At 40.8% G+C, this 12435-nt stretch overlaps 1 protein-coding gene and 1 long non-coding RNA gene across 4 annotated transcripts; both read left to right on the top strand.

Annotated features, from left to right (window-relative positions):
- Positions 1–753: 753 nt before the first annotated feature.
- On the top strand, positions 754–7864 carry LOC109779114 (uncharacterized). 3 transcript variants are annotated; one of them, XR_002236783.4, is made up of 18 exons: positions 754–1265; positions 2619–2825; positions 2940–2998; positions 3124–3261; positions 3644–3718; positions 3834–3917; positions 4042–4103; positions 4237–4306; positions 4938–5013; positions 5105–5235; positions 6350–6409; positions 6622–6696; positions 6773–6877; positions 6962–7057; positions 7142–7222; positions 7299–7400; positions 7478–7709; positions 7816–7864. XR_002236783.4 is itself a non-coding variant. In XM_020337716.4 (17 exons), the coding sequence occupies exons 1-17, from the start codon at positions 911–913 to the stop codon at positions 7544–7546; spliced, it is 1845 nt and encodes a 614-aa protein (XP_020193305.1). In that variant the 5' UTR covers positions 754–910; the 3' UTR covers positions 7547–7864. The 3 variants fall into 3 exon arrangements, 2 of the variants coding, with proteins under 2 accessions (XP_020193305.1, XP_020193306.1); XM_020337716.4 differs by having other exon boundaries at positions 7478–7864; XM_020337717.3 differs by having other exon boundaries at positions 2612–2825; positions 7478–7864.
- An 8-nt stretch (positions 7865–7872) lies between these two features.
- LOC141027971 (uncharacterized) lies at positions 7873–8531 on the top strand. The gene is made up of 2 exons (XR_012190035.1): positions 7873–7997; positions 8315–8531. It is a non-coding gene; the product is annotated as an uncharacterized lncRNA (long non-coding RNA).
- The last annotated feature ends 3904 nt before the right edge of the window (positions 8532–12435 follow it).

Here is a 12435-nt window from a genome sequence, read left to right as displayed (position 1 = left end):
TTAGCCTACCACATGCTTGAACATCTAGCCCTACCACAAATTGCAACCGCAGCATAGCAATCAACCATATGAGCTCACAGATCAAACCACTAATCAACCATGCATCTAGATCAAACCCTAGATGCAGCTCAGATCTAGCTAGAAAAAAAAAGAAAAAGGGGGATTGAACTCACAGAGGCCATGACTGCAGCTCAAGGACGAGGGGAGACAGTCGTAGAAGATCAACGCCGGCTGGTGAAGGAGCGTCGACGCCGTGGACCGCCGGCTGATGAAGATGCGCCGGTTACCTGCTCGTCGGTGCCGATGCGCGTCGGCGGGAAAGCTCGAACGAAGGGAGAATTGTGGCGGGAGTTGGGGCGGTGAGGGAGGGGGCTAAATAGGGGTGGACTCGGCGGGAGGTGAGCCAAAATCCTCCCGCCGATTTTTCGGCGACGCGGCAAGCTCGCGCCATCTCTGTGGTCGCACGAGGAAAGAAGCGCATCGCCCTCCCCTGCCTCGCCCGAACTGGGCTCGCGAGCTACTACCGATTCAGGCATTTCCCCTGGGCCTGGTCTGGACGTGCTTTAAGTTCCGTGCCATGCGGGGCGCACAGTAAACACATGCAACCAAACGGGCCAAGTTCTTCCCGCACGGGCCAGGCTGGGCCATATGCAGACAACCAAACACGCCCTAATCGAATCAGCAAGTGCACAGAAATTTAAACTCCCAAATTTTGAAGAGTTAAATTTAGGAGACAGCACACGGAGTTACTCCAAGGCTCTATCATGTCGCAGTTCAGTAGCGAGACCGGGTAAAATTCGAAACCTGACCCGGCGTAATCCACAACCTTACCCTCTCCTGCCCCGGAAAGAAAAGCTCTCTCCCCTCCCAAAACCCCGTCCACATCTCCGGCGGACACCATCCGCATCCAATGGAGTCCTCCCTCCTCCTCTCCTCCGCCCGCCCCCTCAAGCCCTCCCTCGTCGCGCCCTCCTCCTGCTCCTCCCATCGGCGCTGCGCCTCCTCCGGCCCGAAGCTTCTGCCTCGGCGCCTCCCCTCCCTGCCGCCGCGCGCCCGCCGGTGGAGCGTGGCGCCGCGGGCTGCGCCCGAGGCGTTCGACGGAATTCACAGCCAGGACAAGCTCCCCGGGGTCGGACGCGGGGGCGCGCGCCGGAGAGCCTACCGCGAGGAGCAAGGGGAGCCCGTCGTGCGCCCCTTGGGTGCGGGAGCGGGGGGCATCACTCGCTACATCGTCCCGGCTGGGGCGTTGCTCGCGCTGAGCTTTGGTATAGCCTGACTGTTTCCTCTCTATGCTTTCTCTTCCAATTTCCAACTTATAATAGTCGAACAGTCATCTTATCATCACGAGCAGATGCTCTGTTCCCTGCTCCCTACTGGGCACATCTCCTACGAAATACTCTGACTGTTGATGCCTAGTGTTCCTTAGAGTACGTGCACAGTGTTGACCACTGACCAGCTGATGGCGTGATTTCCTAGTTACAAATTTCCCCCGAAAAGGAGTGAATGCCCCTGACGACCTGACCTATGCATCGATTGATGCACGCAACCATCTTTATTGTTAAGTTTTTGATGCTTATACAAGCAAAAACAAAGAAAGACAGATTCAGAAAGACCACAACCGTGAATGATTGCATGATACTACCTCCGTCCGGGTTTACTAGTCCTTGTATTTTGGGTCATATTTTGACCATAAATTTAACTAGTAAAATATAAGTTAACTGTAGCGACAATAATATCATTGGAAACTACATTCAAATACGAATCCAACAACATAATTTTTGGTGACATGCATTAACATTTTTCTAGTCAAAAATATGTGGTCAAACTTTGACCCAAAATACATTGGTGACTAATAAACCCGGATGGAGGTAGTATACAACTGATGCATCAGTAATCCTATTGCTGGACCAGGCAATTGCTCCCCTATTGTGGTCAAAATTTATTGGGTTCAGGGAAACTGCTGGAGCGCGTTTTTGTTGTCAATTTCCCCTATACGTGAATTTTTTTTTTTTTGGAATAAGGGAGCTGCTGGAGATGCTCTTCGAGACTAGAGAATCCCATGCCTCCACACGCTGCAGTAAGCACCACATTCGGTTCTTATGTGTGCCCACATGAATAACCTGCAGGAAGTTTTTTTTTTGTTACAAATAATATCATCACGACAATGCCACATAGCCCAACATAAGGCACACACGCCACCTGAGCCTTTAGTTGTCCATTTACCCCAGGTAGCCAATTTCCAAACATATTCAAGATACTAGCTGGCGGAAATAGGTTGAAGGCCAGAAAAATAATCTGCCATATGAGACGAGCGGAGGGGCAAAAGAGAGAAGATCTTGAATTGTTTCGTCCTGATCGCAACGACAGCACTTTTTGTTGCCATTCCAATTGCGCTTGGCCAGATTGTCTTTTATTCAAACTTCGAACTAGCCTTTTATTCAAACTTCGAACTAGCCCTCCACATTGGTACCAAATGAAAGTCTTAATCTTAATGGGACCTTACTACAGATGTATGCTGTACAGGATGCAAAGTTCATAATCTGCTCACATGTTGTTGTACATCTTGTTTTGAGAGTTGGTATCTGGAATGGCTACTAATTCTCTGTTTCAGAGGACAGTCATTTGGAAGGTGGTTGAGAATTTCCTCCCCCTAAAGAGAAAGGATCAGAATTCTGGAGAACCTACGTCTTCTGGGGTCACATGGTCCTTTGCTGCCGGCTCCAATTTGTCAACATCTACAAGCATTAAAGCCCAAAAGGAGTCGAAGAAAAATCTAAACAAGTTTTATAAGGAACTTCGGACACTGAAAACCGTTAACATGGCAGGTATTTCAAAGAACCGAAGTTAAAATATTTTGCTAGCAAATGCGAGCTAAAGCTCTTGTAAGACAACTAGTGTACTATATTACCTTTCTCTTTAATAGCCCAGTTGTTTGGCAGGCCGTCAATTCGGGGATGAGGGACTATTCTTTCTAGCAGAAAGCTTAGCCTATAACAAGGTTAGATATCTAATGTAGTGCTTGAATCTTAGCCTATAACAAGGTTAGATATGTAATGTAGCAGACATAGCACTTTCAGATTTCCTAATATCTTTGTGAACATTTGTTGTTTTCTTTGTTCCCAGAGTGCTGAAGAGGTGGACTTTTCGGGTAATGCGATAACAGCTGCGGGAATAGAAGCTTTCGATGGCATTCTCCAGATAAACACAGCTTTGAAGACTCTCAATTTATCTGGAAATATCATTGGAGATGAAGGAGCTAAGGTCTTCTCAACCTTATCAATTTATCATCCCTGCCTTCCATTTTGTTCTGTAGTTTGTCTGTTGTATACCATGCAAATCATATATTATGTTCTGATTTTGTGCTCTGAAATTGTAGAGTAAATAGCTTTTCAGTTACTTACTATGACTTGTTTTTCCTGTCTGGCCAGTGTTGCATGATAATTCTGTCATCTGATTTGCATTATGATTGTTCGCATCCATCCCTATTAGGAGGTTTTCACCTCATGTTAGTTTCAAATATTTAGGTCTGATTTCATTAGCAGCAAACCTGACCTTGGCATGCAATTTTTTTAAGAAATGCAGAACAGTAATTGAGTATATTTGCATAATTCCCACTGAATGTAACACTCATGAATGCTTACAGTGTCTTTCAGATATATTGATCGAAAACGTAGGTATTCAGAAGCTCTTCCTGAACAGTACAAATATCGGAGATGAGGTTTCCTCTCTCTCTCTCTCTGTCTCTCTCTCTCCCTCCCCCCCCCCCCCTCTCTCTCTCTGTGTTTGTGTGTGTGTTTACCTTTTGTGATGTAACATGCAATTTCTTTTTTCAGGGGGCAAAAGCAATTTCAGATCTGCTGAAAAAGAACAAAACAATACGTATTGTACAGCTTAGCAACAATACAATAGAATACAGTGTATGTATAAATATCTATTGAAGCAAATACATTCACTTGAATCACAAAAGGAGAAAGGGCTTACTATATGATTGCATGCTTGAGGAATTATGATAGCATCCTTGTTTTTTTTGTCTTGGAACAGGGTTTTGCAAGTATTGCAGATGCACTTCTTGAGAATAATACGCTACGGAGTTTGTATCTCAAGTTAGTCGCTCACAAACCTATGTGCCTTTACCCGTGATGCTACAACGAATATGCATACCAAGCTGTGAACAGTTGACATTGTGTTTGAATCGATCTTACTAACTAATTGTACACTCTATTCGATGTATTCTAGTGGCAACTATGGTGGTCCTCTCGGTGCATCCAGCCTAGCAAAAGGAGTTGTAGGGAACAAATCTCTCAGGGTACTACTCGATATATCCGATTACGTACTTCCACATTGTTTGGTTATCGGTTGTTTTTTAAGTTACAATGTTCCATGGAAACCAGATACCATGCATTCTGCCTATTAAGTCCGCAAATATATTTATTTTGCTCACTAAAGGGCAAAGTACATTTTTAGATGGGTCCAGATATGGTGTGGAACAATTTGCTCACCTACATGTTTACTTTCTTTTTCAATGTATCTGTTTTCGTTTTTCTCAGGTTTAAACACTGTTGGCTGGATTTATCCAAAAAACAACTAACTTGGAAAAGAAACATATATAAAATGAAAGGATGCATGTGATCATGGTTATACCCATGTTTTATTTTCAAAAGATATGCATGTAAAACCAGGTTAGATAACATACAATAGCAGTAATTTGATTCAGCAATCTGGAAACTTGTTGTGTATCTGGCACTATGCTAATTTGTTTTGGAATTTGAAGTCATGCTGGTACTTGTCATGAGGTGATAACCACAGAACTCTTTTCCTACCATATATGACCAAAGATCTTTAGGACCTTAGGTTGAATTGTGAAGTATGTTTTTGTTCCTGTGAGTTCTTATTGTTTGTCCATTTTCTCTCATGTTGATTAACCTTAAATTTGTTAGGAACTTCATTTACATGGTAATGGATTTGGGAACGAGGGATTACGGGTGTTGATGTCTGCATTATCTGCTCACAAAGGTGTCTCTTTGGCTATCCACATTAACTAGCTTGTATTTGGTTGATTGGTTGTAAAAGTTCATAATTCATTGCTTGTTTGGCTGAGTTACAGGGAAGATAACAGTCTTGGATATTGGTAACAACAACATTACATCAGAAGGTTCTCTCTATGTAGCTGAGTTCATCAAAGTGACAAAGTCTCTACGGTGGCTCAGCCTGTACATGGATGATGTTGGTGACGAGGTAGTATTGTTGTTACTGTTTACCCTCGTTTGTTAAAAGTATTGTGGTGTGTACATATAATAGGACTGCTTTAGAACTTTTGGCTGTCAGTTTCATTTTTTTCTGGAACATGTGGAGCTATACCTTTTTGATGTAACTGTGATCCTTTTCAGAAACTTAAAGGGTGTGGCTAGATCTCAGTCGACCTAACATATTCCTATGGTTATTCTTCCTCTCCTTTTGAACTGAAAAAACTGAGTCGAGTTAGCAGGCATATAGTGAATCTACTACCCTGTTGTGTACTGAGAGGCTTGCTTAGGAGAGATTGATGAATTTAGGAAGGATAAGTTGATTTCTCATTGTTTGCCTAGAAATATATAAGACCTAGCTTTATAGCCACGGTTGGGTACAGATTGTAAATAGCAAACTCAATCTCTAACTGATAACTATCTAATCTATCCGTATACTTGTTGATAGCCTTTCTGTAACTAATTGATAGGCACATGAGTTGTCTCTCCAAGCAGGTGTGCCGGTTGTAGGCCTCCAAGCAGGTGTGCCGGCTGTAGGCCCAAGGCCCACATTCTCCATCCATGGCATGCCCATTTTTTCCTTCTGGGAATTGTCGATTAGAAAATGTATTGCACCATGAAATCTCAAGACGTACACCCCTTTAGTCATTTGGCAGCACACTGGGCTTGGAAAAATGTGGCCCAGCCCATCGCCTCACATGGCCTGTCTCCTGTAGCAAGTAATAAAGGCACCATGACTTCACTGTGGATGTGCATCTGCGTGATATCACCTAGGCTGAACTGATGTGAAATTGTGAACATCATTATTGGTACTTTATTTGACATGGACTCTGGAGATGTAATTGCTTGGAACTCTGGACTTGTTTATGTTTGAACTTGTGCTTTATGTATGTTACTTTCTTTCACATGATTGTTGTAGTGCTGGAAGCTAGCAAGTCATTGTTCTGTAGTCTTGTTGCTTATTCATTGTTTATTAGCTAATACTACTCTCACTGCATTGAATAGATAATGACAAATACATGATACCTCACATGAGTTCCATACATAGCATTACATGTGCAATTCAACTGGCTTTTAATGTAGATTAACATGATTTTTTTTTCCAGGGAGCTGAAAAGGTGGCAGATGCTCTGAAACAGAACAAAACAATTTCTACTATGGACTTTGTGAGTATTATTTGTATATTTTTTACCATTGACACAAAGAAATGTCAAATACTTAATTTTACATTATTACCACACATTCCTAAAAAAAAGTCATATTACCACATAATCTCAAATAAGGTTGCATGTTGCTCTGTGCTGTACTTCAGAAACTATTAGTTCCGATGAAATTTTTGTCATTAGCGCAAGAGCTCTGAAGTTCCTTTACTTTTCAGGGTGGTAATAACATTCACTCTAGAGGGGTAACTGCAATAGCTGAAACTCTGAAGGAGAATGAAGTGCTGACAACAGTAAGTAAACATACCATCCAAACCATTTTATTGCATGAAATAAGGCACTTCCACTGATTCAGAATGTTACTTGTAGCTGGAGTTGAGTTATAATCCAATTGGACCAGAGGGTGTAAAGGCTTTGTGCGATGTTCTCAAGTTCAACGGCAAACTCCAAACCCTTAAGCTTGGTTGGTGCCAGGTAATTCAGAACTTAATCGAAGCGTAGCTGCTGATTTAAGTGTTTTTTAATCTTGCCTCTTCAGCCGAGTTATGTATCCTGCAGATAGGTGTGTCAGGTGCAGAGTTCGTTGCTGATTGTTTGAAGTATAACACAACATTGTCGACATTGGATTTGCGGGCAAATGGACTTGGAGATGATGTATGTGTAATCGTTGGTACATGTTCGTTAAACTTGCATGTGCTATATGATCCATCCTTTTTGACTCTTTTCCTATTCCTGAAGGGTGCTATCTGCTTGGCGCGAAGTTTGAAGATAATCAATGAATCCTTGAAATCACTTGACCTTGGATTTAATGAAATTAGAGTAAGAAATACAGTTTTCAGTGTGTCAGCTATTGGCATATCTTCACTATGCTCAACATCCTTTATACGTGTGACAGGATGATGGAGCATTTGCATTGGCACAAGCACTCAAGGCCAATGAGGATCTTGCGGTCACATCATTAATGCTCGCTAACAACTTCTTTGGGAAATTTGGACAGGTTAGTTTCCTTACCAGTTTGTCCGTTTATGGTGGCACATTTAAAGTTAGGTTGGCGATTTATTTGAGTCAATACAGGTTGCTCTGACCGAGGCACGGGATCATGTATACGAGATGAGTGGAAAGGAAATAGACATTTATTATTAGTACAAATGGTTTCTCATTGCACTGTAGCTGCTATCCGATGGTTCAGCTTGTCGGTGGATGTTTCTGCATAGTTGACTATGTAATTGAGGCTTTTGGGCATTACTCAAGTAGATCAAAGGAAATGGGGGAAGAGCATGGTTTATGCTTTGCTATACAAATTTTGGTAAACTACTTGACTGTAGTTTAATCATTCAGCTGTATATATGCAAATTTTCAGAGGCACTTGCCATTCTTATATTGGTTGTAATGGACCATATCCTTCATTTCAGGTATGGATTTGGCTAATTAGTGACGACTTTTGCCAGCTTTTTTTCTTTAGTCTGGTTGTCATTTGTCATACATATATAACTTATTTATTTTTGAATAATACGATCACTACATAATAAGTAGAGTCATCGTCAAGCCCGATGATTTTGTTATGGGGTCATCTGGGGAAAACGTTTCTGCTCGTGTAAGTGTATACACCCATTCTCTAGACCATTCTGTGTTGCATTTACATTCAACCCCACAATTTCCACTGCATGACCATGCAAAGTTTCATGTGGTACATTTCAAATTTCATTACCATCCATGCTGAATGGGATTCACTGAGCTCATCTACTGTTATGTTGTGATGGAAACTATAATAACCTGGCACTTTGTGTTGGGCATTCCCTGCATTTATGCATTTTTTTCTGTTAGGGGTGGGTAGATAAATGATGAGGCAATATCACTTGGACACTTCACTTGGAGTGACATTAACTTTTTATTACTGTTTCGGTTTTATAGGAGATATGGAGTAAAATGGCATTTTTGCCCTTGGAACCGAACTAGGATCACTGTTGGTCGTGGATGTAAAACTATTTTTGTTTTAGAACAGAGAGGACAGGATATCGTTTTTGTCCATGGGACAAACTAAGCACATAGGTCATTGCTTCCACGTACGTTGTTTCCATGCTACCTAAGAACAGACGCATAATCTAAAAGTTCTTGATTTTTTTGACAACCTTGATACGTGATGCATCTGCCATGGCACACAAATTCAAGACCGGCTTTTATTCACAGCTTGGTGAAAAAAGAATAGGTAAATCTGACTGTAGATAGTACACAATTTGAGTAGTATATCTTTGGTACTATTCACATTCTGATTTGTCATTTTTCTTGTTTCTTGATCGATCCACCTCTTCGTCAAATGCCGTTTCACCATCAGGCTTTGGAACATGGTCATTGCAAGATATGGGCTTGTGCACATGGATACCACCGTTTGGCATCTTCACGAGTCGATTGGTGGGATAGGAGAACCGACATGACAAATCCTAACAGGAGAGCTATGGCCTCCCTCACCATGCTAGTGTCGTCGACTATATGGAACGAGCATAATGCTAGGATCTTCAGGCACAAGAGCGCGCCGCCCCTGATCCTCCTTAAAATAGTTACCGATGAGGCTAGCCTCTGGGTTACTGCCGGTGCTAAGAAACTTGGGAAAATTGTATTAAGCAAGTAATTGCCATGCCGTGTGGGGTGAGGTACTGTACCGACTTAAACTCTATTCTCCTCTCATTTAATAGATGAGGCAAATCTTTTGCCTCCGTTGAAAAAAAAGTTTTGAAACGAAATGTTTGGACAATGGAGTAGACTTCTTTTTGAGAGATGGGCACTGATAGATGCATCCTGTCTCTATTTTGTCAAACGTATTCAGATTTTTCTTGTAACTTTACTGGTTGTAGTTTTATGTACTCCCTCCGTTCCTAAATATAAGTTTTTGTAGAGATTTCATTATGGAACACATATGGATGTATATAGATGATTTTTAAAGTGTAAATTTACTAATTTTGCTTCATATGTACTCCCTCTGTTTCAAAATAGATGACCCAACTTTATACTAACTTTAGAACGGAGGGAGTAGTTCATAGTGAAATCTCTACAAAGGCTTATATTTAGGAACGTGGATGAAAGCATCCTCGGAAGAGGAGGGATCACTGGGAGCAAGATGAACTCTAACGACTTCTTCGGATACTATCCAGAGTGGATAGTGCTTTTTTTAGGGAAGTGTGTTTTTTTCTAGAAGAGAGTGGATCGTACATTTTTTTGAGCGAAGGATCGTACGTAGAAGTGTTGAAATTAATTGGGCTAGGCCAATTAACAACTCGAATGTGGGGTTAGCCCACCACCCATGGTGTTTCTCAGAGTAAATCATTTTGTTTTGTGAAAAAAAGTTAATGCTATGGATAGCAAAGTATCAAAAAAACCAAAGTATCAAAAACTACAGTAATTTAACCTGTAGGTATAAAATACCATGGTTTTAACATAACAGAGTTTTTTAAAGTATTCAGAATAATATTTGGCTACACCACACAATGCTGTAAAATTAGCTGGCTAGCCGTTAGCCTGCAAGCAGTCTATCTAGCTAGCCGTTGTGGTAGCAATGCAAACACGCGTAGCTGCCCGGTTGTATACTGTTTCTGTTGCGTTAATCTAGCTAGGTAGCTTGGCTAGCCCTTGCCATTAGCATCCATAAGAACAGAAGCATGCACAAACGACGCAACAGCTTTCTTGTATGTTTTTTTACACGGATCCAATACGTACCCAGCCAAGCTATCTCGTACGCATAAGGAAACAGGTAGGACAGGGGATCGGCATCGCCGCTCAGAGGCAGGGGCCGACTGTCGGCGCGTAGATGCAGGAGGAGAGGAATAGGGAAGATGAAGGACAACGGAGTGACCTTTGATATCTTCGTCCTCGTCTTTTTTTTTTCCCATGGCCGCCGACGTATCTAGGCGACAAGGTGGTGGTGGCAGCGGCGAAGGCGATGGCGTGAGCGAGAGGAGTTTGTTGGGGCGGCGACGGGGGCTACGGCTTCATAGCGAGACGAGTCTGTTGAGAATAGCTAGCGAGAGGCTCTTTTCTTTCGCTTGCTCTGTTTTAAAAAAGGACGTCGATAACTACCGAACGTTCGGTCTGGGGGCGTACCAGACCGAACGAAAGGTTCGGTACGCCATCTTAGCCCCACCGAACAAAATCGTTCGGCACGAGAGGCCGCCTGCCCGAACGCCCGTTACCACTGCCCCTACAGGCCCTTTTTTAGGAACACCGCCTTACAGGCCTTTTCTCTATTGAAAAAAAAAAGCACAGAGGCGCAACAAAAAGCCCTTCTTTGCTGGGACAAAATAAACACAAGTCTTTTTTTTGCTGGGACGACAAATTGCCATGGATCATATGTAAAGTAAAATTTTCAAAGAAAATTAGAGTAAAAATGCCAGTCCCATAAAGTTGGTTTGGCATGAAAAAAAACCATTAGTGATTACGTTGACATGTATGTAAAAGGTAATATAGGTAAATTTGCCCTTTTTTCCATTTGAAGGTCGACAATATAGGTAAACTTGCCATGTCAAAAAGGTAAAAATTGTCATGGCCAAATAAAACAGTAAAATTTTAACAAAAATTAAATAGGAAATAGAGGTTAAAACTGAAATTGCCATGGCGTTACAGATAAAATTGGCATGGCAAATTGAAAGAAAATTTGCCATCTTTTTTTTTTTTCATTTCAAGGTCCTATATTGCCGTGGCAATATAGGTAAACTTGCCATGACAAAAAGGTAAAAATTGCCATGAAAAAATAAAAAAGTAAAATTTTAACAAAAACATAGAAATAGAGGTAAAAAAAATTGCCATGGCGTTGCAGATAAATTTTCCAGGTCAATATAGGAAAAATTGACATGGCAAATTGATAGAAAAATTTGCCATCTTTTTTTCCCATTTGAAGGTCCTATATTGCCATAGCAATATAGGTAAACTTGCCATGTCAAGAAGGTAAAAATTGCCATGGAAAAATAAAAAATAATTTTTTAACAAAAAATAGAAATAGAGATTAAAAAAAGAAATTGCCATGTCGTTACAGATAAATTGCCATGTCAACATAGGAAAAATTGCCATAGCAAATTGAAAGAAAAAAATCCATCTTTTTTTTTTCATTTGAAGGTCCAATATTGCCATGGAAAAATAGGGAAACTTTCCATGTCAAAACGGTAAAAATTGCCATGGCAATAAATTGATAAAATTCTCGTAGAAAAAATAGAGGTTAAAAAATTATTGCCATGGCGTTATACATAGATTTTCCATGCCAATATTGGGGAAATTGCCATGGCAAATTAAAAGAAAATTTTGCCAAATTTTTATCAATTGAAGGTAAAATTTCGATGTCATCAATACAAAACTCTTGACATTGCCACAACACAAATTCCTGTTTACAAAAGCCAAAAGTTATGAATTTTTTTGCCATGGCAAAATCACTTTACTGCCCATGGCAAATTATAGCTTTTGCTACGTTAGCAAAATACACTTGTCATGGCACAACTCATTTTTTTAGAAAAGAATAAGCCATTGAAGGCAACATATTATGTTTTTTGCCATCGCAATAAAATAATGTAATTTGTCACGACAATAAAATTTGAGTTGCCATGGCAACATAATTTTGAGTTCCCAAAATGGCGAAAAACATAATCTGAGTTTGCCAGAAATTATAATTTCTAAAATGTCGTCGCGAAAAAGGTATTAATGGTCGACGTGTGGGAAAACATCTACCCTTGCCATGGCAAAGCACATGTTAAGTTTTTATGGCAATTATTAAATTGGCGTGCAAAAAGAACTCCAAAAAATGCCATGGCAAAAAACAAATTTACATTCCATGGCAAAAAAAAACCTGAAATGCAATGATCATCTCGTTGCCATATGACCATATGACACATAGTTACTAAAAAAGCCTACATTTGCCATATAACCATTAGAAAACAACAATCTGTGATGGGCCGTGATATTAAGACAAAATCTATCAAAACTATTGTCATGTGTGAATGAACTAACAATTTATAAAGTTGCCATGGTATTGGAATTTGTAATGATCTAAGAAATTG

This window comes from Aegilops tauschii, chromosome 7 (assembly GCF_002575655.3).
Source record: "Aegilops tauschii subsp. strangulata cultivar AL8/78 chromosome 7, Aet v6.0, whole genome shotgun sequence".
NCBI lineage: Eukaryota > Viridiplantae > Streptophyta > Magnoliopsida > Poales > Poaceae > Aegilops > Aegilops tauschii.
The sequence above is the reverse complement of the archived record's forward strand: the minus strand, read 5'-3'. Positions and strand labels throughout refer to the sequence as shown.

Excerpts from the sequence above, each read along its gene's own strand:
- LOC109779114 (XM_020337716.4), top strand. The coding sequence starts at position 911 with ATGGAGTCCTCCCTCCTCCTCTCCTCCGCCCGCCCCCTCAAGCCCTCC. Across the intron at positions 2,826-2,939 it reads GAAAACCGTTAACATGGCAG|GCCGTCAATTCGGGGATGAG; the intron begins GTATTTCAAAGA and ends GTTGTTTGGCAG. Across the intron at positions 7,223-7,298 it reads TTGGATTTAATGAAATTAGA|GATGATGGAGCATTTGCATT; the intron begins GTAAGAAATACA and ends TACGTGTGACAG.